A 25,503-nucleotide genomic window follows, 5' to 3' on the forward strand; every position below is an offset into this window, starting at 1 on the left:
TAGATGATTCTGTCTCATGCATATTTTCTTTATTTTTTCTCACTCTTTTTTATATTTCATGATGTGTTTGCTCTCATGTCTCTTTGCTCTATAATCACGTAGGCATATTTTCTTTGATTCCACCTTCTTGCTTACATTGATGCTCTCAATTTCGTCCCCATGAGTTGGTGCAGATGGTTCCTACAAGGATGTTGCTGTTAATAGACTTGAGTTCGAATCTCAGTGGTGTGAAATAGCTCATTGGTTGCCTCACCCTCTGCAGGTGTTACTGTTGCTGAGGGTGGAGCTTCTCATAATTTACCCCCTTCCAGGTATTGAGGGGGTCATTCTAAAGGAGTCGCCAAAGTAACAGTTTCACATTTTATTATCAATTAATAATGGTAGATTTATAATAATGGAGCAACATTAGAATCCTCACGGGTGCATGCCCTTGAAAAAATTAGTTCCTTCCACTTAAGAGGTCACTCAGTATCGTGATTTACCTTCCTTTCATAAGACTTTAAGATGGACAATAGAAGGACGCTTGGGGTGAGCATTATCACTTTTTTGTGACAATTAATGCTCATTTTCAAACCTCATGGCAAAGTGCTTTCTCCAAGCAACCAAAGTTCATCCATGATTTGAATCCACCCCGATAGGCTTACATAAACTAGTTACTTATAATTATCGTTTAAAGGGGTGCCATGATTGATTTCTTATTTGAATGTTCTCAAACATCTGAAAAAGTAAAAGAAGACATGTAAGCTTCCTATAGATGCCTGAAAAAACTAATCTCGTCCAATTACCAACGAAGTAAAATTTTAATCGAAAATAATCAAGTTTTATCTTTAATTATTTATTTAATCAGACCTTTTAACCCCCTTAACCCCAAATCCTTCGACCCATCTGGCCTTCTAAGTATTTATCCAAGATCTTTTCTATATATTTTTAATATGGGACATTGATTATATTCTGAATATTTTACTCCTCAAATAAAAGACCATTGAGAGCCTTTAACAATTATAACGGATTCTTTATTGGTCAACTTTAACAATTTTTTATTGCTCCCAATTATCCAGATCCCATATAAAAAAAATGATAATCCCAATCAGTCTCATGGACTCAATCCCTGGGGGTGACCGATTCGGTCCCACGGAAATTTAACCAGGGTAAATTCGGCCAACGGAGCATCCTTTGATTGCGATCCTCATTTGAAGGAAATTTTTTACCCTCAATTAGTCCTTTGGATGTCCTACCGTGAGAGTCGCCCCTATATAATATCATATAAACCTACTCTGATACCACTGTTAGATCCGATAGAATCTACATATATCTTTTAAAATGATATAATATTATCCACTTTAGATTCATATTTTCATGATTTTATTTTTATATTTTATTTTAAAATAAATGTCATACTAATATAGATATTTCCATTTTATAATTTTAAATTTTCTTTAATATATTTTCAATATAAGACTTTTATTATATCCCGACATAAACCATAAAACTCCAAATCCACTTCATCCTTTTAACCCCTTAACCCAAATCCCTTTGCACAATGAAACCTGGAGATGATGATGCTGATGATGATGCTGTGGTGGCAGCAATTCAATAAATGACTCGATGCATGCGGCCTTTTTCTTGTTTTTCCAAAACCTTCGAACTCGCGTCGACGGTGAAACATTCGGTTGGTTGGCGGCACGTGGACAGCTCGCGCACCAGCTCGACAATTCCTCATGCGTTGTCAGCAGCCTTCTTCGTCTTCCACTTCCACACTGCAACCTCTTCCTCTTGTCTTCTCATCGCTAAATCCAACAAAATCCAATCATTGGCCCTTATTTTATGCATGCTAGCTCGGATCGGATCAAATTTTGTGGGCGCAGCACGGGGATTATCGTCTCGAGGAGCGTGCAGAGCAGCCGCGACAACGCAGGCTTCGCATTAATGCACAGGGACGCTGAAAGAGCAGAGAGCTTGTAAATTGTAATGAGATCGGAGAACTTTTAGAATGAGATTTTACTTCTTTAGTTTTTCTCTGTCGATAGGTAGTATTTGATCAGGACCACTGAGAGAATATCGATCGAGTGTGACCACATGGCATCCGGAATATAGCTGAATTAGTTACGATAAAGCAAAGTTACAGAAGAGGATAATGATTCGAATCTCGAGACGAAGCCTCCCCGAGATAATATCTTTTTCCATCATGGTCAATTACAATTTCTTGATTTACCTCTTCACATATAATCGACTCTGCGGTCGAATGGCGCCAACTGTGTAAGTTTCCAGAAAGTGCTGAAGTAGTGAATTTCATTTTTTTTTTGTTAGAACACAAGAGTGTGATCACATGAATAATATATATATATGTATGTAATTTATGGCAGCAAAGAAATAAGTTTATTTGTTTACTCAGTTGGTCTGACAAGTCTTAACCAGCCTTCATTTGGATAGATTAAAATGGTGTGACCATTTTATCTTTTCAGGGGCCAAGCGAGTTAGATGGACTAGACTGAACTAGGCCGAATTGGTTGGACAGGCAAAGTGGGCCAAAATTGGATTAGTTGGGCAGTCAAGTCTAGATCAGGTCCATCATTCTAGTCAAGCTAACCGATTGGGTTGTACACTTTGCCTGAAGCAAAATGCAATTGAAGTCGTTCATGTAGGATAGTAGTGCGCGCTAGAGGGGGTGTATAATGCTTGTTTCGTGTTGTTCTTTTTCAAAGTTAATAAGTAGGGGAAATATAAATTAAAGAACAATAAGTAAAGAATATACATATCGAATTTACTTAGTTTACAATCCACAGGGTTGTATGTTCAAGACTATACATGAATCGTAGTCTACTAATATTTTCTCATTTATCGGCATCTTTTAAAGGCGGAGAAATCTCTTACGAGATTTATCAACAACACAAACACAAGAAAATAATAATAATTATAAAAAATTAAAACATTAAAGTACCAATGCTTCTGAAGAGTTTGAATGCATGTAACATTCGTCTAGAAGTTTCCAAGATCGCATGAGCAGAGTTTTGGGAGCTTTTTGAGAATGAAGGATAGAGAGGATTGAATGTGAATGAGTGAATAATCTTTGAGCCTCTATTTTCATTTTTAGAGTCTGATTATCACTTTTTTTGATTGGAAGTCTTTTTGGTCTATCAAAACTTAGTAAAATTTAATCTATGGATTGATTGCCAAAAACTCAATGTTATTTGATTTTCTGATCGATCAGACCTATTATGATCGATCAGATAGATTTCGATCGCTTGAACTAGTATTTGGTCGCCCAAACTGTTGTTCTGATCATCTAGACCAATTCAGGTTGATCGGACTTATAAGTCCGATCTTCTGAGTATTGATCTAGCTCTAGCTTTTTACAAGACACACATGCGAACAACTAGCATACAAAATATACAAATATGTAACTTGCTTGGAGTTCATTCTCTTTTTAACTACCCAATGTTTACTTTCTTAGGATTCTTCTATTTACTCAGAGTTTACTCCTCTGAGTCTTCCTATTACCTAAGATTCACTCATTTAGAATCTTTTTCTTTGTCAAACATATGATCACCTTTAATTTGCTTGAGTTTTTCTTTTGCTAAACATTCTTTCAATCTTAATCTACTTGGACTATCCCATTGTCCGATCCGATCCCCATGATTTGCTTGAACTTTTTTTTTGTCAGATATCCGATCAACAAGATTTTTCTTTGTCTAACATCTGATTCTCTCAACTTGTTAGAGCTTCTCATTTATTAGATATCCTATTACTCTTGATTTATTTGGACTTTCCACTTACTTAGGTTAATCTTGACTTATCATAACTTTTTACTTGCCTAGGTTAATCTTGATTTATCAGGACTTTCTATTAATTTATCAAATATCTATTCATTCTTGATCTATTTAGACTTCTCGTCCAGATCAATCTTGACCCGATTCTATTAAAACATATCGCTAAAACAAATATCAAAACCTACCGATTGCACCCACAGTTCCAAGTATCCCACTGTCAGAGGACCATCTCCACATGCTGTACAAACATCGATCTGTTGCTGCCCAATTTACGTGAAAGGTCTCGTTTATAATCGAGTTGCAATATTTTTTAAAGACTCATCTAGAGTGAAGAGACTAATAATAATGATGATGAAGAAGAAGAAGATTAATTTAGATGAGAATAAAAGTTGTTCCAATGAGTTAGAGGTTTAGTTGGATGCTTACAATTACATAAAAGACGGGTAGATATTCAACATTCAACTACGAAGGGAAAAAAAATTTGGCTCAAAGTGTAGAAGCTTTAATTTGATGCAACAACATCTCTACAACATAAAGTAATTCGATTCGCCTCCGGAGCATAGTTTAGTTGGTTATGACGGAACAGATTTGTTGAAGTGGGCAAAAGTCGAATTTCGGCGAAGCCGAGACAAAGCCCTCATTCATCGTGCCCAACTGTAACTTCTCGATTTATCTCCTCACATATGATCGTGGGACAGACCGTGTGGTAAATTCCACCTTATGCTGAAGTGAATTATTTCAGCAAAAGGTGGAATCTGCCACTCCAGCGGCTCTACACGGTTGACCCCACGACTATGTATGAGGAAATAAATCGGAAAACTACAGTTGAAGTGAATCATAATAACTAATATAGTATCGATATTTTCCCATCAAAATTATTTTAAGACTAAACTATCAATAATTTTAACTTATTTTTTAAAAATTAAGATGATAAATTTTGACACATATATTTAAATTTTTATATATTTTAATAATATTTCTAAATATGTCTATTGACATTGTTCACTCTTAAACATTTTATATTTTTTTTATAATTCAGATATTTATATTTTTATTGACCCAATTAATTTTAGAAGTGGATGATTTTTTCTCTTGGTTTGTCCATTACATAAATTTAAAAATGTAAACGATTTCTTATCCAACAGTGAACGTTTCAGATTTATCTGGTGGTCTAGCAGAAAACTTTTATATTCGGAATTAATTGAGACTGATTGAGATTTTTTTTTTTTTTTTTTTTTGAGGAACCTCAAGCACCAATGCCAAAGAAGGGGGAAAAGTATTATTTCATACATCTCATGGCTTCAAAGTTAAGACTTAACAGGTTGGCAAACTAATTTAAAAGCTAACTTGTTTGTTTCTTAATGTATTATATTATAAATGTTTATAAACCTAAAATGGTTAAGATTATTAATTTTTAAATTAAATGACTTTGTAAATCAGCATACTAAATTTTGTTTTTAAAAAACTATAATAATGCAAAAAATTAAAAAAGGTTATTCCCTTGTTTTTTATTTTCGTCAAAATGATCTCATTCTATTTTTTTAATCCAAAATACTTTTATTTAGCTGTTATAACAATATCTATAAAATTGTTATAATTTAATTAAAATTATTATATATAGAATACTATTGTATCAAAATATTTTTAAAATCAATTTATCAAATTTTATAGTTATAATTATAATTGATATAACTATTAAATCCAGATGATGCTATTTTTTTTCCGTTGTAGGGATGTCCCATATTTATTTTTAATAAAAAAGTACCTCTTGATACTATTCATTTATGTACAATTATTTAAATATTTTTCAATACTGATCTATATTGTTTAGTATTGTTATCTCTCGCTTAAACTCTAAACTCTATTTTCTAAACCTATCTGAATTTAAAATTGAATTTACGTTGTAGCAGTTACGATTTAACATGAATATTTTTGAATAGATCCACTTATAATAATTATGATTCCATAGCTATTATAATATAAATTTTTATTCACCGATTCAAGATTTAGGCAGGTGATAATAGTATAAAATAATACATTTAGATTTCATAAATATTATATTATAAAATTTTATTTACTGACTCAAAATTTAGCAAGAGATAACAATAAAAAATAATATTAAAAGATATTTAAATAAATTAATAGAATAGAACAATAAAATAGGACACCCTTTAAAAAATCATCTCCAATTTTCTCCTTAAATATATAAAATTAATATTAAAATAAAAATCTTTTGATTATAACTGATATAATAATATTAAAATAAAAATATTTAAAAAATAAAAAAATAATAATTTTTTAACAATAACTATTACCGTATTAATAGCCGAAACCCTAAAGACTCGGCGGTTAATCAAATGCTCCACAAAACCCCAAAACAAAGTCCCAAAGGCATCCCACCACTGACGCCCTCACCAACTCCTCCAATCAGATGCTCCCATCTGTCTCCCGTCCATTATCACGCTTCAACGCTCTCCCTTAATATTATAACCCCGAATATGCACTAAAGACAAAGCAGCGACCACTCCGAGGTCCATATCGTGCTCGCTGCTCCCCCGATCCCCATCACTCCGTGCCGCCTTACCCTTCTCCGGCGGCCCACCTCACCTCCATTCCTGCTCCTCCCCTTCCTCCCTTCCACTTAAATACTCCACCAACTCAACTCGACTCGAGGCTCAAGAGCAGGGGAGGAGCCAGGGAGAAGAGAAACCAGCGGCCATGGCAGGCCTAGGCGTTCTCTTGGAAGCCCAGCAGCCTCACCGCCGCCCCGCCCAAATCATCTCCAAGACTTCCTTACTCAGCAGCCACGGAGGCGGCGGCGGCGGCGGCAGTACGTTCTTGGACCGCTGTTTCCTTTGCAGGAGGAAGCTTCAGCAAGGGAAGGACATCTACATGTACAGGTGAGTACGTACGTAGTCAGTAAAGCTCTGGTTTTTATTTTTCTCGCTTCCTTTTATAAGTTCGTCGAGCTAGCGACTGTGGCTTTTGGCAGAGGAGATCGAGGTTTCTGCAGCGAGGAGTGCCGCCGCCGGCAGATGTTTATGGACGAGGAGACCGGCGGGAGGAGCAATTACTTCCGGGATTGAACAGCTCAAGAACAAATTAAATTTCCTTCCTTTTTATGTTTCGTGGAAAAAAGGCTTGTGTTTTTTTTCTTCTTGCTTTTGTTTTTGGTGTAAAAACTTGTTCTTTTAGATCAAAACTAGTTTTTAATCATGATCATTTCGTACGGAAATTTGGTAGGAAAAATCTGAGAGCTGATCATCGATCGCAACCTGTATTTTTGTGTTGATCATAATACAGCAGTTTTGCTGATAAGCTCAGCATCAGTAAGAACTGGAGCAAAATAAAAGATAAAATATATAAATAGATGGATGAATTCCACTAGTTCATGGGTATTTATCAAGGCAAATTATGAAATGAATGGAAATATAGCAAAAGGTAAGAAAGAAAGACAGATAAAGAAGAACAAGTGATGTTGATGAGGAGTCTGAGTAGTGTTTTACAATTTTAAATATTAATATTTATGAGATACAATATTCTTGTCTATTGTCACATTAATTAATTAAACACTTAGCATATAAGATGGATTTTGCTATCTTAACAATTTCATATGTTCAGCTTTATGATTATTTATGAAAAGGTAAATCAAGAAGTTACAATTAGTTATTACGAAGAAGGATTCGATTCTTATTCATTTCAACAAGTCTGTCCCACAGTAATTAATTCAACTATGTCCTGAAAAGCAAACTATCTATAATGGACTCTCTAATATATTGCCATATATAAAGAATAATATGATAGAAGATGATGATCACCTTATCCTGCATCCAATATTAATAAAATGTATCTTCCTTCCTTCCTCCCTTGGCACTTGTACAATAATGTCACTGAATGGCCCCATCTCCCACAAAATTAACCTTATCCATGGCTAAAGGCTTGACATGGAGACGAAGAAACTCACTAGTGAAAGCAACACCTCGACTTGTTTAGTGTCCATCTTGGTATATGCCTTCTTTTTCGGAAGACGAATAAAGCAAGAAAAGGATAGAGAACAATGCTTGTTGCCTTCTTGAAGACTCTTAAGAGATCCAATTTATAATAGTGATTAAAGTTTTTTGTTTTTCCTTTTGCCTTTGAAGAGAATTTGATGCTCTTAATTCTGATATAAGCTTGTTGAATTGAGAATGAAGCGATATTTTTGCGAGTCGATCATCCCCTATCTTCGTGGTATCAAAGATCTTTACAAAATCTTTGTTTGATCCATTGTGTCTACCTACCTTCTCCTCATCAATTTGCGAAGCAAATCTAAGACCAAAATCGGAGTCAAACCACTCCAATGCCGCTGTAACATGCAAATCAATCAAAGTTTACATAGTAGTATCAATACGATTCGAGTTGGGATCGTATTGTAGATTGATACAAGTGAATAAAAGGTTCCTCCGATGTTACAATTTCTCTCATGGAAGAGATGTTAGAAAAGACAACTTAACACAAGCAACAATCTCATAAAAATTGTGGAAATAGAAGTCTTCGGGATATAATTGAATTGGTTAGTACATGACAGACTTGTTGAGATGGACAAGAGTTGAATCTCAACGAAAGACAATACCCTCTTCGTAGTGATCAACTGTAGTTTTTCAATTTACTTTCTCATAGATAGTCGTGAAGTCGATCGTGTGAAACCATTGAGATGATAAATTACGTCTTTTGTTGAAGTGGAAGATTAATAGAAGCGATATTAAAAGGGACATTAGAAGTTGAATGAGCATTGAGATGTTGGCACACGTTATAAAACTACATGCCTAATTCTCCCTAATTCTACGCCGCGAGACATTTTAACGAATTGGCTCACCTATAAAAACGTAGCGTCGATCGATACGGCACCCGATTCTCTGCTAAAACCCTACTCTCGATGCGGCTGCGGAGGCAAGAACAAGGGATCCGCTGCGCTGGAGAGATCCCTCCATGAGAGGATCGTGGTCGGTGGCGGTGAGGCTGTCGCCCTAGGAGAACAAGAACAGGCTCATGGTCACCTCGGAGGGCCCCTTCTCGAAGAGGTAGTTGCTTCTACTTCTCCTTGGAATTATTTTTAATCCGTTGATTTCCCTCTATAATCTGCCACTTCAATTTCCATATCGCGGAGAATCTGTCTTCTCGAGTTCGAGGTTAAAAGTGCACTTAGGTTGCATTGGTGAATTATCCTCTTCGTTTGTGTTGGTTTGGTATCATTTGTGAAGGAAATGGTTCGTTTCAATATTCACTTTTGAAGCACTTTGAGTCATATTTTATTAATGAAAATAGATGTTTTTGCGAGTGATTAATGGAGCTGCACAATACTCGATAGTAGCAAATTTCATTGTTTGGAGGTAGTGGCCATCTTAAATTTTCCTTGTTTTAGGTAGTATAAACGTTTGTTTTTAATGCAATAGTATCTGATCGGTCTTTCATTGGAGCATAATGCTATGCAATGGCTAGGTTTTTTTTTTTTTTTTGCTGTTATTTGGAATATGGAATTTATTGTACGTAGGTGAACTAGCTTTCTCATGGATTGGTACCTACTAAGGTTTGTGGGTGACAAACAATGGTGTGGACACCATTGTTTGTCCTGTAGTTCTTTTTTTTTTCATGAATGATTTGAAGTAGCTCTTTGGTGTAGGATTATATACTCCTTACCTCTACTTATTGCAAAATTTTGATTTCTATGCATGAAGATGGTGATCTCTGAAATTGAAATGTGACTTCTAATTTTGCAACTTTGAAGAGAGGTACCTTTTTAGTTTATTTCTTTCTCTAAGAGATAACATGGTCCACAATGACCCTGCTCTTTTAAAAATATTCTTTAGGTCTTTTTGGTTCCATCAGATAATACAATTTATCCAACAAGGCTTATGTAATTGTACAACTCATCTATCAAAAAATGTTTACGGAAGAAGACCTTTTCAAAGATAAGATTGGATTTTAAAAAAAAAAAAGTTGCAAAGAATTCCGTCTCACACATGAGGAATTGGTTGTGCTATTTATACTTGTGATGTGTCATGTGCGTGCCATCTTTGTTTAGCTTGTACTTGAGCCTAGTTTGACTTATTCCCGAACGTAGCTAGTTCAGCATGCGTGTGTTGTTAGCCAAGCTAACCCACACTATATATATCCATATTCATGGACTATGTGCAAGTGGGACATGTAAGAGATTGTTTGTATACGTCTTTATGGCCCTTTTACTTTTGGATGTGTGACTAAAGTTGGGGAGAACAACCCATTTATTCAAAATCTCCTTTTAAAAATCAACAATCCCCCATGATTTCATCTAAATTTGTTGTTCTCTTTGTGTCTTGGCGTTGCTTTTACTCCCACATCTAAAAGTTAAAGGGACATTATGGCATTTATAAGCAATTTCTTGCGTGTTCCTTCTGTACATTGTGCATGGAGGATATGCATAAATTTAGATAGCCAACTGCACATATTCAACCAACCAGGTGTGGATTGGGCTATCTCAGTGCGAGTCCAAGCAATTTCTCATGTGTGAAAATGTTTTTTAAAAATATTTATTTATTTTAAAATTCTAAAATTTATCCTTGAAAAGGTTTTAAAATAAGATGAGCCTTGTTGGACAAATTCCTTGAATCTAAATAAAATTTTCCGTTTAAAGTTTCACCATCAAATGGTCTTGGGTTTTGTTTTTTGAGGATTAGTTAAGGGAGGGGCGTTAAGAAAAAAAGGGGGGGGGGGGGGGGGGGGGGGGGGGGGGGGGGGGGGGGGGGGGGGTGCATTAAAGAAAAAAGATCAACCAAGCTCTTCCATGAGATTCTCTGGCCAATTTGAAGTCCATTTCTCCTTGTGTCTCAGGGTGCGCTAGTGCAAGGTAAGTTGATTATCAAGTCATTGGAGGTTTGTTCTTCTTGTGCAGTAGTGTGATGCAATGTTCTTTCTAAAAACAATCCATCAGAGCTTCAACTAGATAAATTCTAATTTTATTTGCTAGTATTAGTAATTTCGTTTTGCATTGGTTAGTTTTGCTTAGATTTTAGGTCTATAGGCTAAAATTATCTCATTTTTGATAAATCTGCTCCTAACAATTTCAGAGAGTTAATGCTTATTTTAATTGTGTTTTTGCCCAAATTATGTCTTTGGAAGATTTGGCTCACTGCCCATCAACGAAATAGTTTTTGTTTCTGTTTTACAGATATTTGCATATTTCATTTTTTCATTGGTTCGTTTTTACTTGGATGTTTGATAGATTTTGTTTCTTCTTGTTTATGCTTTATTTATATCTGCACATTTCATTTTCTATTGGTTTATTCATGGATTTTGGATTTAGTGGTTTCTCCAACTCGTGTACATTTTATTTAAGTTGGCATTTGATGGCGTTTGGTTTGTGTGGAACTGATAGCACTGGCATCTCAGGGATAATTGCTCTACTGTATCTATTTTTTTTTTACTTCCAGGTTTTGAAATACTTGACAAAGAAGTACACAGAGATACAATGTGTGCGATTGGCTCCAAGTGATTGCCTCAAACAAAGATCAAGTGTTTATGAGCTCAGATATTTCAACTTTGCAGAAAATGATGGGGGGAGGTGGAAGACTAATCTTGCTATTGCAGACCATAATGTCTTCTTTTAGTTTCAGAAGTTTTTTTTTTTTGGTGTTTTTTTAGTTTTGAACTTTGCAACTATCTCCAAGGGGTAAGATTTTTTTCAACTTCTTCAATGTAATTGTCCATGCAGAAGTCGACAACCTTGCACAAACTGTCTTCCTTCAGTTTGTGGTTTACATTAGAAATAGCAGGAGCCTTGCACATCCTGTCTTCATGATGGCACCTGCTGAGTTTTGGTGCAAGCGACTGCTTGTGAGGGCCACTGTCTCTCGAAATGGGGAACAATTGCACTGGTCATTGCACCTCATGAACGTCCCTTGGCAAAAGATGGTGGTAAAGAGGCCTTTCATTGTTTTTACTACTTTTTTATGATCTAAAAATTTGTTGATGATTGGAATGCCCCAGCTAGGTTTTCATTGTTTGGGCAAATCATTGCAATCTTACATTGGAAGTTAAGGTATCCCAAATCATGCCCTCCCTATTCACTTTCTTCTCTGATACTGTGTGGGATGTTTTGTGGTTAAATGATTTCTATGTAGAAGGTTCAAGATATCTGTATCTTTTGTTGAGTTTTAAGTTCATATAAACACAATTTCATATAGGTTAAAAATAATTGTGTTGCTCTTTTAAAAAATTATCAAAAGAATGATATAAATAATTAAGAAAGCCTACCAAACCACCATGATCAATTTTAAAATCACACACTAAATTTATTTAAACAAATAAAGCACATCATAAAATTAATTTCTAAAAAACATGAAATTTAGAAAGAATTTCCTTTGTCTTTTACGTAAACTGAACCGAACCGCTGGCCCCACCAGCTATGAATGAACCCTCAGCTCGCAGCGCACGTGAGCGCCACGCCTCCCCGGATTCCGATCTTATCCTCTCTCGCGGGCCCCACTCCCTGCAGCTTCGCCCCCGCTTATTTATATCCTCCGTGTGGATAACGCCGGGCGACCAGCTTGAAGCAACTCTCTCTCTCTCTGTATCTCGATGGGCCTACTCGACAAGCTTTGGGACGACACCCTCGCCGGCCCCCGCCCCGACTCCGGCCTCGGCCGCCTCCGCAAGCCGCCATCCTTCTCCTCCTCCTCCTCCGCCTCCTCCCCCGGCGTCGTTTCACCCGTAGGTGAGCAAAGAATTACTTAACCTTTAATTTCCTTCTGATGGCGGATCCAGCGTCTGACGACGTCGATCTAGATATTTCCACTTATCCTGACGTTGCAGGGGCGGCGACGCCGACGCCGACGGCAGCGGCGGCAGCGGCGGCGGCGGCTGGGGGAAGAACAAGCAGCAGCGGGGAGGGCATGAATGTAATTACCGGCCCGCAGATGGGGGAGGAGCCGAGAGTGACGCGGAGCATTATGATAAAGCGGCCTCCCGGGTGGTCGTCGCCTGGGAGCGGCACTCCGCCGTCGTCGCCGGCGAGCTCCACCCCTCCCCTCTCTCCCTTCGCCGGTACACATATACTACACGAACTGATTGATTAAACTTTCAGCAAATATTGACGAAGAGCTCACTGATTAACAGGCGCCGGAGGAGCGCAGCGGTTCAGGCGGAAGTCAATGTCGGACTCGATGGAGAGGAGATCCCCGGCGGCGGATTCGAGTTCTTCTTCCACTTATCCTCCCTTCGACGTGTAATAAATAAATAAAATAAAATAAAATAAATAAATAAATAAATATATAGACAGTGGATGTTGATCTCCTACTAATCTGGAGCGAGCGAGCGAGCTTTCGATCTGTGCGTAGCTGGTGATCATGTGTGCATGTAGAAGAGGATGCCTGTAATATTTTTTAGTTGTATGATATGTTTGGATTTGGGGTTTGGGGTTGACCTTGTTTCGTGTGTCACAAATGATTTTCCAGTAAAATTACTCTCATCCAGTTCTCTAATTTTGATCGGTGAGGTGATCGGTGATCGGTGATCGATTATTAGGATTAATCGAGAAGTTCTGGAGCATCTTCCGGTGACAGTTCCTTGTAACTTAATTCGCAGAGGCACAGAAATGGGGTCCACGTGCTTCGGCGGCTAGCCAGCCGGTTGGGGCACAGAAAAAGAGGGTCCACGTGCTTCGGCGGCTAGCCCGCCGGTTGCTCCGTGTGCTGCTCTTGGTCGGATAATGATTAATCTAAATATTAATTATTTTAGTCGATTAATTAGGTTGTGCTTAATGAAGTTTTGTTATGGTAGATTAAAAATAATTTATATAATTAAATTAAAAGAGTAATTTTTTTAGAATCGAGTAGTGAATTTTTAAATCTGTTATATTATATAGAATTAAATGTTATACATTTAAGATAATATGTATATATTTTAGTCATTAATAAATACTTTAAGTGGTGTGAAATTAGAACGGTCACGGGTTTATTTGAAAAAAATTCGCCATTTGATGAGGCGATCCATCATCCTTAATGGTTGAAAAATCTCAAATTACTTAATCAGGTGGGTTACTTGAGCTCATAAAAAAATATATAAAAAAAATTAAAATATTTAAATTTGAATTACAAATTAGACGGATTAGTCTATTGATTTTTTCATTTTAATTTTGAGTTTTAAAATTTTTTTCTTCTCAATTTGTGGACTAATTGGAGCTCACCACATGCTAGCCCGTTGAGATCCGCAATCCATGTGGGTTGGCCTGTTTAGAGTTAATTTTAAATAGATTGATAAAATTTTAATCTAATCCATTTAAATTGTTTAGTAGAACGAATCAATCCGACAAATCTAACTTAACTTGACGGCTTTGTGTGGGACCATGATAAATATGGATATTAATTGAGATAGAAAGATAATAAAAGATTTGATTAATAATCTTTCAATATGATAAATTTATTTAAATATAGATGATGATATAATAGAAGTTTGTCTAATGACATAAGAAAGATCTTATATCTAACTCCGGGATAAATTTTGGTTTTTAAGATTGTTGTAGAGTTGAGACGTCAAATAAAAGATTAACTAAAGAAATTTAAATTTATCTTAGTTCAAATTTATTTTACAAAAAATTATAAAACTAATTTACAGTAAAATATAAAGATTTAAAATCTTGTATAAAAATATATGAATAAAAAATATTAAATTGGATTATATAGAAATAATGTTAGTTGAAATCTATTAAATAGGTTTGAATTCTAAGTCATACTAGTTAGTTGAGATATAATTAAATAATTAGTTGAGATTAAATATGATTAATCACTACTAATCGAGACATAATTACATAATTCCAACAATTGGATGTACCACCTCCCACTTTCCTTGCATCTCACATCCTATATTTTGCTATTTTACTTGATGCTACCCATTTATTGACTCGACTCGATTTGACTCGAACTAGATACTGACCATGTATGAATCATGTCCGCATGCATACGCTGCAATTTAGAAAATTACAAAAATTCACTCTCATTCCTTAATTATCACACTACAAGAAAAACACTTATTAGTCATTGAAATTTCAGTCGCAAGATTTTTGATCGTTAATATATTTTAGCGATGGAAATTAAATTATCTATTATTAAATTATATTTTCATCATTAATTTTAATTAAAAATTTACCCCCTCAAAATTACTGTTTACATTGCATTCAACATTCAACTATCGAAATTCATCTTACATTAATTCATTCAAAATCCATGATACATTAAATATTCAGAAACCCATCTATGATAACAACAAAGCCTCATTCACCGACAAAGCAACATTCAAAAACAAAACATATGTTTAACAACAAAGCAACATTTTTAAATTAGTACATGGTTCAATTTCCATCACATCCCATCATGCTAAAAAAATTAGTACATCCATCACTTATTTGCCGACTTCTTTTTCGTCATCCCATCCTATAGTAAGTATAGTAGACTGTCTATTATACTCTTACAGTATTTTAAGTTTACTTATTTTCTTTAGCTAGGTCGCTATCAATACTTATGTTTATTGCTATGAGTGTTTTTATTTCTTTTATATTTTCCATGCTAGTTTTTTTAATTAGCTCTTTAGCATATTTAGTTTGATAAATGTAATTACCATCTTTAGTCTATTTTATTTGTAACCCTAAGAAAAAATGTAACTCACCTACCAACTTATTTCAAACTTATTTTCTATTAGTTCAATAAATTTATTTAAGAATTTAGTGTTAGTTGAACCGAAAATGATATCTTCATAGATTTGGGCTATGAAGAATTCCTTTTTTTTTTTATGGTTTTAACAAACAATGAAGGATCAATTTGTCCTTGATTAAAACCTTTAGATTAGGTATGTTGACAGTCCCATGTCCTAAGTATGTGTTTGAAGCCGTATAAGACTTTCTTGAGTTTGAAGACATAATTTGGATGATCTTTATCTTCAAACCCAGGTAGTTGATGTATATAGATTTCTTCTTTAATGAATTTGTTCAAGAATGTAGACTTTACGTTTATTTGATAGAGCTTGAATCCTTTGTGAGCCGTGTAGGCTAGTAACATTCTGATGGATTCAAGTCTAGCTACGGGTGCATATGTTTTATTGTAGTTTAGTCCCTCTATTTGGCTAAACCCCTTAGCGACTAGTCTAGCTTTGTTTCTTACAACTTTCCCTTTTTCATCTATTTTATTCCTAAACACTCATTTAATTTCTATGATATATTTGTTGTTTGGCATGAAAACTAAGTCCCATACTTGATTTCGTTTAAATTGCGCTAGTTCCTTTTGCATTATTATTATTCAATAAGGGTCAAGTAGGGCTTCTTCTATAGTCTTTGGTTCAATATTGGATATTAGTACTATTTGACTTAGATTTCTATAGGATGACCTAGTTCGAACTTCTAGGTTAGGATCACCTAATATTTGATCAGGTTGGTAATTGACTCTTAATCTAGGTGCTCGTGTAGTATTTGGTTCAATTATGTTTGGGTCAGTTCTATCTTCTCGTTTGGTTATGCTTAGGTTAGGTTGAATTTCCTCTTCTTCTTGGTTTTGTGGATTATTTTGTTCATTAGGTTGATTATTGTTACTTTCTTCATCAAATATTATATTTATAGTTTCTTCAACTTTTAGGGTATCCTTGTTATAGATCTTATATGCCCTACTAGTTGTAGAATAACTTAAGAATATTCTCTTAGTGGTTTTGGATGTAAATTTTCTTAAGTAGTTTTTTATGTTTAGTATGTGTATTTTATATCTAAATACTTTTAGGTAATTTAAATTAGATATTTTATTATAATATATTTCATAGGCGGTTTTATTATGATGTTTATTAATTAATATCCTATTTTGAATACAGCAGGCTGTGCTTATTGTCTCAGTCCAGAATTGGTTGGTTAGTTTGTATTCATTTAACATTGTCCTAGCTACTTTTTGTAGAGTTCTATTTTTCCTTTCTACTATTCCATTCTATTATGAGATTTTATGACATGAAAACTCATGGTGGTATCAATTAACTTGATAAAATTTATTAAACCTAGCATTTTTAAATTCTCCACCATGGTCACTCTATATTCTTTTAATTTTTATATCCTTTTCATTTTCTATTAGTTTGCATAAGTTGGTAAATTTTTCAAAAGTTTCATCTTCAATTTTTAAGAATTTTACCCAAGCGAACCTAGAGTAATCATCAATTATTACTAAGCAGTATTAGTTTTCGCTTAGTGACTTAGTCCCATGTGAATCAAAGAGGTCTAAATGTAGTAGTTCGAGGATTGAATTTGTTTGATTTAGATTAATTACTTTGTGAGTTGATTTTATAGGACTAGTGGGCGCGTTAGAAGGTCGTATGATTCACTGTCAAGAAGGGGCAGTAAACTAATATGTTGTGGATGTTTTGTTGGGTTGCAAGGGTGCAAACATAGTCTCATATCTAAAGTACATAGAAAATATCATGAGGTTAAAAGGATGGAAAGTATCTCCATTGGTATGAGGCCTTTTGGGGAGAGCCCAAGAACAAAGCCATGAGAGTTTAGGCCCAAAGTGGACAATATCATACCATTGTGGAGATATTTTGATTCCATCGGTACTAACAAGTGGTATCTTCACCGGACTAACCGCCGGATGAGCCATGATCCAGATCTAACAATGTGGTTTGAATCTTAAACAAAGGAAGTGGGTGCTCCCGTGTCTGAATCAAGAGGACTAGACACCAGGTGAGAAGTCCTAGTAGGTGGGAAGTCCTAGTAGGTCGGATGGACCGAGGGGTAAAAAGTCCTAACTGCGGCTAGGTGGGAAGTCCTAGTAGGTCGGGTGGACAGAGGGGCAAAAAGTCCTGGTGGGTCGAGAATTCAGACATTAAAAACGACGTTGAAGGGGGCCTGTGGTTCTTTGTTTGAGGGGGGATTGTTGGGTTGCAAGGATGCAAACATAGTCACATATCTAAAGTAAATAGAAAAGATCATGAGGTTAAAAGGATAGAAAGTATCTCCATTGGTATGAGGCCTTTTGGGGAGAACCCAAGAACAAAGCCAAAAGGGTTTAGGCCCAAAGTAGACAATATCATACCATTGTGGAGATATTTTGATTCCATCGGTACTAACATGTTTTAGTGGTAACAATTGCCCTGAAACAAAAATCCAATCAAAAAGAAAAAGTGATACCTTTCAGTAGAGAAACAACCATTGCTTCTCTTTGCGTTCCTTGCTTCCACCATTGGTTTGCAACTTCCTTTGGCTTCGGAACAGTTGGCCCTTGGAAGGTACTGATCCTTGGAGATTAGAAATTAGTGGCAAGCTTTGGAGGAGGTTCTTTGGCTGGCGGCAACAAGAAACCCTAACAAAAGTGGGCGGTGCCAACTTGAGAAAGGGGGTTGCTTGGGCGGCAGCAAGAGGAGAATAGAAGGAGTTTGTGTTGGATTTTTAAAATCTAACAATTACCTTTTTAATTCCTGTAAATAACTTTTCATAAGAGATATATTTATATGTATTTAACAAAAAAAATTTTGTTAAGAAATATTAACAAAATATGTTAAATCAAATTCCTATCTTTTAGCCTCAAATTTGGTTCAAAACCAAACCGGGGTGCTTGGGCGGCAAGGAGGAAGAGGGGCTACAATTTTAAATTAAAAAAATAGATTTTAAACCTTATAAATAACTCTTTATAAGGGTTATATTTATATACCTCTAACGGATTTGGTTCGCTAACCAAAAACTCACATCCATTAATCCAAAAGTTCAAACCGCTAAATTTAAGTTTGATTCACAACCAAACCATATCGGTTCAAAACTAAACCATCTTTAATTAAAATCAAATTAATTTAGTTTATAATTAAACCAAAGAGGACCCACTTTATTTTCAAAAGACGTGACCCATCCACACTTCCTTTCCAGCAAAATATCTTCCATATTTATCTTTCGTCTAGGCCAACTAGACTCAATCTCTCTTGATCTAAGAATCTAATTCTCAAATTTGTTTTATATCTCTTGAAAAAATTCGTAGGGCGTGTAACTTTTTAGGTTTCAGTTTATGTTGGCCGCCCATAATTAATCATTAATTATGGATAAGTCATGAGTGATACTTAGTAATACATCATGCCCCCTAATTAATCGAAAAATTATAGTTGATTCCAGAAACCATTTCTGAACCCTTCAAAAGCTACGGTTAAACGTGCCTCTGTTCTTTTCACCATTTTATATCTGCTTAGTTCAAGACATTATCTATGTGTTAATCTCCACTAGTGTGACTACGTCACACCTAGCCCAAGCTGTATTTTCTTGTCTTGCAGATTCAAGTTACTCAAAACAACTGTCAAGATGATCATCCTCTTAACATGTTATTATTTTGGTTAAATACTTACGAGTAATAATCTTGACAAGTGACCATAGGATATACGTCTTATAATTAAAGAAGTGGTAACTTCTCTGTTGGCTACTCAAACACCTTCAGTCTCTTTGGCTTATACCCAATCATCCCGAGTCTACACTTTCATAGAGACACTTGTTTAAAATGTCAAAATATAAGTCTCCATGAGTAAGATAACTTGAATACCTCAAGTCAGAGGAAACTTGCACTCGAGCTACAATGAAATCTTCTTAGACATTCATAGAACTATATAAAATCTTATGGTGGGTCACTTCCAATGAACTAGTTATCCTTAATCAACATCTATATGTTAACTTTCAGCCAGTGAAGATTGGTTGCTTGGCAAAATCAAATAATCTAACATATGCTAGTCTCACAGAATTGATGATGTTCAATCTCATCAATTCATCGACTAGGGAATATTTCAATACGTACATAATTGCACATGTAGAGATATCCACTAATTGTGATTCAATCACAATTGCTCTCATGCTATGTATTGTATTATGGACATCAATAATTGAGTTTAAGATCAAATTAAATATATAAAGAATGTATGTTCAAATAGTAATATTTTATCAAATAAATAGTATAATATTTAAAGCGATTACCTTAGGACACCTATCAAATATATCATTTTATTGCCACTCCATGTTCATCAATGCTTATGCTCTACCCAACTTATATTGCAATCTCCTTACATTAACAACAATCATATCTCATATCAATTTGTTCAACTCTTAGTTGCGTAAATAGATTAAGAATCAAATATTCATCAAAGAATGAACACACAACACTCAACATGCTCACGATTATATAGTTCGTCGTGTGCGTACCAATATATGCACTTTGGAATAAATCCTCCGACACAAAGGTGATGTAAGACATTATTGAAAGCATTTGTGATACATCATAATCAAACTAAAGGAAGTATCATAGGATTTAGTTATCATCATCTATGAGGTTACAATTGAAAATTACATGCAACGGCAAGCTATGGACCAACTTGAATCTAACATTAAAATCATTGTTCCTTACTTGTCGCCAACCAAAATTCCTGCAAGCACAGTGGACTGCTCTTATGCATGAATGAGCGATAACTAAAATTCTCATCTCAATGAAGGAGAGTCCAAGGAAGAAGAAGGAAGTAGATTTCAGCATGTCTAATTGAAATTAAATTTTCTCTTCTTATATCTAGGTCCATCTTTTAGGAGATTATCCACCATAAAATTCATTACCCGTTAACAACTCATTAATATTAACAAACCAAGTAATTAGATCTACACATACAATTCCCATCCAATAGTATAAACTATCTTTTGCATTAAGTATTAGATCATTTAATTAGGTTTAATTCCTTAATGACAATTATTGTGGGTTGTTAATTGAGTATTAGCCCACCAAGTAAATATTTAATCCTTCAATTATCTCTACTTTAATCACTAATGTTATTGTGTGTGTGATATTCAAGGTAATGCCCTCCCTGTCGTGGTCAATTGCAACTTCTTGATTTACCTCCTCACAGATGATCGTGAAGCCGACTATATGGGATCGCTGGGTAGCTATTTCCACATTTGCTGAAGTATGATTTTCAAAAATCATTATATTTTTTTATCAGCCTTCTGGATCTTTATGTTCGAATATTCAAAGAACAAATGGATCAAACTAGGTATTAGATCAATGTCATAGATAGATACATGTGAAAACTTATTTCATGAATTTCTTTTATTGTATTAAATTAAAAATAAATATTAATCATTTGATATATAGTATTTAATCAGCAATAAATAAGTTACTAAATTTAAGCAAGCCAAAGAAAAGATTATATATAATGGGCATTAATTATTTTCTTTCATGCTAATTTTAGTCTTAAATGAATGAGATCCCCAAGAAAGATGGATAGCCAATCCTTCACCTTCTATTTTATTACTTATAATTACCATCTTCTTCTTCTTCCCTCGTACCATCGCCTGCCTTGGGCTCTCCATTTCGGGGACATGGAGACCTTTGGTCTACCTCTCCTCTTCCTCCTCCTCTCCATCCTCGCCTGCTGTAATTCACACGCTCTCGCTCTCACTGACGCCGAAGTCGCCTTCATCGCTCGCCGGCAACTCCTCAGCCTCTCCAAGAACGTCGATCTCTCCGACGACTTTGAATTCGACGTGAAAGTCGACTACCAATTCACCAACCCTCGCATTCGACGTGCCTACATCGCCCTTCAAGCTTGGCGTCACGCCATGTACTCCGACCCCTCGAATGTCACCGGCGACTGGGTCGGCCCCGACGTGTGCAATTACACCGGCGTGTTCTGTGCCAAAGCGCTCGACGACGCTTCCGTCGACGTCGTCGCCGGCATCGACATCAACGGCGCCGACATCGCAGGTTATCTTCCAAACGAGCTCGGCTTGCTCACAGACATGGCGCTCTTCCACATCAACTCCAATCGATTCTGCGGAATCATTCCCAAGAGCTTCTCGAGGCTGTTGCTCCTTTACGAGATCGACGTGAGCAACAATCGCTTCGTCGGGCCATTCCCGATGGTGCTCGTCGGCTTGCCGTCGTTGAGGTACCTCGACCTTCGTTACAACGACTTCGAGGGACCCTTGCCGTCGGAGCTCTTCGACAAGCAACTCGACGCCATCTTCTTAAACAACAACAGGTTCACCTCCGGCATTCCTGAGAATTTCGGCAATTCGACGGCGTCGATCATCGTTTTGGCCAACAACGAGCTCGGGGGATGCATCCCGAGCAGCACAGGAAGGATGGGAGCCACTCTCAACGAGTTGATCTTGATGAACAACGAGCTCGTTGGTTGCTTGCCCATGGAGATCGGACTCCTCGGCAATGCTACTGTGTTCGATGCGAGTTGGAATTCACTGGTGGGCGTGCTTCCGATCAGCTTTACGGGGTTGAACAAAGTGGAACAACTGGATGTATCGCACAATGTGCTTACGGGGGAAGTGTCCAAGAGTCTCTGTCGCTTGCCTAGCCTCACTAATTTCACCTTCTCCGACAACTACTTCAACGGGGAAGACGACGAGTGCGTGGCATCGTCGAAGACTGATGATAATGTCTTGTTCGATGATGGAAGCAATTGCCTTGAGAATAGGCCAGGACAGAGGCAAGCAGAAACCTGTTCGGCTGTGGTGAATCACCAAGTGGATTGTGGCAAGCAAAAGTGTGGTGGTGGGTCTTCTTCTTCTTCATCGACTAGTACTCCGTCGTCGTCGTCGTCGACTAGCACTCCATCGTCTTCGTCGTCGTCGACACCTTCACCTTCGCAACCATCATCAAGGCCGCCATCATCATCTTCAACACCTACACCTAGTTCTCCATCTTCAACAGTGTCAGTGCCAGCACCTTATGATAGATCACCAGTGGAGCGATTTCGGTCACCACCTCCGCCGGGGTCATCGCCGGAGACGCCAACAGCAAAACCAGAGAACACACCACCACAATCATCCCACTCACAGACTACTACTACTACTCCAGTTAACTCTCCATCAACAGTACCAGTGGTGGATTCATCACCTCCATTAGTGACTAAATCTTCGTCTCCTTCGGCAAACACAACACCACCAGCTCCTTCAATTTCATCTCCACCGCCAACGATGGACTCACCGGCTCCTTCGGTACAATCACCTCCGTCACAATCTCCAATACAGTCACCTCCACCATCATCTCCAGGACAATCACCTCCATCGTCATCTCCAATGCAATCACCCCCATCGTCGTCTCCAACACAATCACCTCCACCTCCTGTGTTCTCATCACCACCACCTCCGGCACAATCATCTCCACCTCCGGTGCACTCACCACCATCTCCAATACAGTCACCTCCACCATCATCTCCAGGACAGTCACCTCCATCGTCATCTCCAACACAATCACCTCCACCTCTGGTGTTTTCATTCAATCACCTCCACCTCCTGTGCACTCACCACCACCTCATCTCCACCTCCAGTGCACTCACCACCGCCTCCGGTACAATCTCCTCCGCCACCCGTGAATGCACCACCTCCTTCAGTACAATCTCCTCCGCCACCAGTGCAGTCACCACCTCCTCCAGCACAATCTCCTCCTCCAGTACCACCTCCTCCAGTACAATCTCCTCCGCCACCAGTGCAGTCGTCACCACCTCCTCCAGTACAATCTCCTCCTCCTCCAGCGTACTCACCGCCTCCACCGACTCAATCACCACCACCACCACCACCACCAATTCAGTCTCCTCCACCACCAGCGTACTCACCACCTCCTCTAGTCCAATCACCACCTCCACCGCCACCAACACAACCTCCCCCACCGCCACCTGCTTTCTCACCACCACCACCACCACCACCAGTGAACTCTCCTCCACCACCGATAGCATCCCCACCTCCACCCGTGTTCTCACCTCCACCTCCTGTCTTCTCTCCACCACCACCAACACCAACAGCAACACTAACACCAACACCAACTTCTTCATCTCTTTCACCTCCCGACCAATCTCCAGCAGAGTCCCCAGAAGAGGTTCATATCTTACCACCAGTGGGTGGGTTGAGCTATGCATCACCACCTCCACCAATCTTCAAGGGCTACTAAATTTAATCACTAGCAATTTCATGTAACACAAGGAGGACAAATCGACCATGCCATATTGTATTACTACCACATTTTATCATATATATGCATGTAATGTATTTATTTATTTATTTATTTTTGCATATTTAAATGTCTCTAAGAATGCAAGATTATATTTTTCTTCAAAGGAAGAATTCTTAAGAAGCCAAATTCCTAGACTTAGGTTTGTGGATGAGATTTATGTTTTCATGACAATGGTAGACGTATACAACACTGCAATCTCCTTTCGAAGATTTTCCTTGAGCCCAATTTTCTTCTTCTACCAAGATAATTGCTTGACCTTCCTAAAACAATAAACAATAGATAAAATACCCATGTAGGTCTCATCAAGTGGTAAACATTTAGAAAAATAATAAGTGAGTTTAAATTTTAAAATGGAATAAATATTTTAGAGGTGGAGTATGTAAAATTATATTCTAAAATAATAAGTGAATTAAAGAAGATTGTCTATCTTTAAAATTAATAGCTGAAACTTAGACAAACTAAAAAAAATTCAGTTCATGTGTTGTTCATGACAATGGGAGACGTACTACAAACCCCTTTCAAAGATTTTCCTTGAGCCTAATTTTCTTCTTTTGCCAAGACAATTGCTTGACCTTCCTAAAAAAACAAACAATAGATAAAATATCCATATAGATGCAACGACAAATTCTCAATCGACGCATGGAAAATTTGAGAATGTCCAAAAAAATCACACTTGATTTTTGTTTTTCTCAAAGATGTACATGATTTTCATTTTACCCCTCTGCCGACAATTAACTTTTTCTCTTTTATTTTCTCTCTTCCTTACATGCAACATTTCTTCTCTTCTCTTTCTTTTCTTTTCTTTTTCATACAACATCTTTTCTTTCTTCTCTTTTCTTTTAAATTAAATTAAATTTTAATTTAAACTATAATAGATAATTCTCTAAATTTATTTATTTTTATTTTTAAACTTTAATAAACAAAATTAAAAATATAAAAGAAGTTAATAAAATATTTTAAATATATATATATATATATAATATCTAATTATAAAAGAATAAATAATAATAATAATTAGAGCTGATTTTATTAATAAATACAATAAAATAAAAAATAATTTTAATATTGATTTTTAAAAATCAGTATCACAACTTAAATACAATATCGCTGTGGTGTTGGTTTCTGAAAATCACAATGATGTTGATCTTCAGAAATCAACACCATAGTATTGATTCTTCTTATATACTATGATATTAATTTTCGAAGATCAGCATCATCACCACCAGGTCTTCGAAAATCAATACCAAGTGGTTGAAAGTTTCAATTTATTTTGAGTATTATTGAGAAGATTTTAAAATAGTAAATCAGGGCTTATTTAGACTCAAGTTCACCTAATAAATCCACAGAAGTTGGAATGAGTCTGATCAAAACTATCTAGGTCCATCAATGAATTTTGATCGAAACTCATTGAATTTATACGATTTGGATTTCTGAAATTTTAGAATAGTGGTCAAGATGAATTGTACATAGATATTGAATTTTCAGTTGAACTTCTTGAGTTTTCTGATATGTTGTGAACTGATGAATTCTTTGATTAGTTTGATGAGGTTGAAGAACTTTGTTATTATAAGGAAGATGTGGACGGCAAGATTGAAATAATCGGTGATTTAATTTATGATGATGATGAGGTCGATGAAGTTGGTGGCAGCGTATTGCATGTTTCCAAAATTGAGAATTTCTCAAATGGAGGCACAGTTAATGGAAAAGAACTTCCATATTTGAGTTTTGTT

The 25,503-nt window shown here is 36.5% G+C and overlaps 3 protein-coding genes and 1 long non-coding RNA gene across 5 annotated transcripts; all 4 read left to right on the forward strand.

Annotated features, from left to right (window-relative positions):
* Positions 1–6,305: 6,305 nt before the first annotated feature.
* On the forward strand, positions 6,306–7,012 carry LOC141846283 (FCS-Like Zinc finger 15-like). The gene is made up of 2 exons (XM_074734297.1): positions 6,306–6,667; positions 6,760–7,012. The coding sequence occupies exons 1-2, from the start codon at positions 6,486–6,488 to the stop codon at positions 6,851–6,853; spliced, it is 276 nt and encodes a 91-aa protein (XP_074590398.1). The 5' UTR covers positions 6,306–6,485; the 3' UTR covers positions 6,854–7,012.
* Positions 7,013–8,668: 1,656 nt separating this feature from the next.
* On the forward strand, positions 8,669–11,551 carry LOC141845748 (uncharacterized). Its single transcript, XR_012603282.1, has 3 exons — positions 8,669–8,827; positions 11,213–11,343; positions 11,494–11,551. It is a non-coding gene; the product is annotated as an uncharacterized LOC141845748 (long non-coding RNA).
* A 781-nt stretch (positions 11,552–12,332) lies between these two features.
* Positions 12,333–13,193, forward strand: LOC141846282 (dormancy-associated protein homolog 3-like). Of its 2 annotated transcripts, none has more exons than XM_074734295.1 (3): positions 12,333–12,495; positions 12,567–12,824; positions 12,897–13,193. In XM_074734295.1, the coding sequence occupies exons 1-3, from the start codon at positions 12,360–12,362 to the stop codon at positions 13,007–13,009; spliced, it is 507 nt and encodes a 168-aa protein (XP_074590396.1). In that variant the 5' UTR covers positions 12,333–12,359; the 3' UTR covers positions 13,010–13,193. The 2 variants fall into 2 exon arrangements, with proteins under 2 accessions (XP_074590396.1, XP_074590397.1); XM_074734296.1 differs by having other exon boundaries at positions 12,594–12,824.
* A 7,933-nt stretch (positions 13,194–21,126) lies between these two features.
* Positions 21,127–23,710, forward strand: LOC141845924 (uncharacterized). The gene is made up of 2 exons (XM_074733921.1): positions 21,127–23,029; positions 23,070–23,710. Exons 1-2 carry the CDS (start codon positions 21,127–21,129, stop codon positions 23,708–23,710), a joined length of 2,544 nt encoding a protein of 847 aa, XP_074590022.1.
* The last annotated feature ends 1,793 nt before the right edge of the window (positions 23,711–25,503 follow it).

Source organism: Curcuma longa, chromosome 15, assembly GCF_044706935.1.
Source record: "Curcuma longa cultivar G26 ecotype Majalengka, Jawa Barat chromosome 15, ITB_CL_G26_1.1, whole genome shotgun sequence".
Classification (NCBI taxonomy): domain Eukaryota; kingdom Viridiplantae; phylum Streptophyta; class Magnoliopsida; order Zingiberales; family Zingiberaceae; genus Curcuma; species Curcuma longa.

Coding starts and splice junctions, on each gene's coding strand:
- LOC141846283 (XM_074734297.1), top strand. CDS start 6,486: ATGGCAGGCCTAGGCGTTCTCTTGGAAGCCCAGCAGCCTCACCGCCGC. Junction 6,668..6,759: donor AAGGACATCTACATGTACAG/GTGAGTACGTAC, acceptor GGCTTTTGGCAG/AGGAGATCGAGGTTTCTGCA.
- LOC141846282 (XM_074734295.1), top strand. CDS start 12,360: ATGGGCCTACTCGACAAGCTTTGGGACGACACCCTCGCCGGCCCCCGC. Junction 12,496..12,566: donor CGGCGTCGTTTCACCCGTAG/GTGAGCAAAGAA, acceptor ACGTCGATCTAG/ATATTTCCACTTATCCTGAC. Junction 12,825..12,896: donor TCCCCTCTCTCCCTTCGCCG/GTACACATATAC, acceptor ACTGATTAACAG/GCGCCGGAGGAGCGCAGCGG.
- LOC141845924 (XM_074733921.1), top strand. CDS start 21,127: ATGGAGACCTTTGGTCTACCTCTCCTCTTCCTCCTCCTCTCCATCCTC. Junction 23,030..23,069: donor AACACAATCACCTCCACCTC/TGGTGTTTTCAT, acceptor CCTGTGCACTCA/CCACCACCTCATCTCCACCT.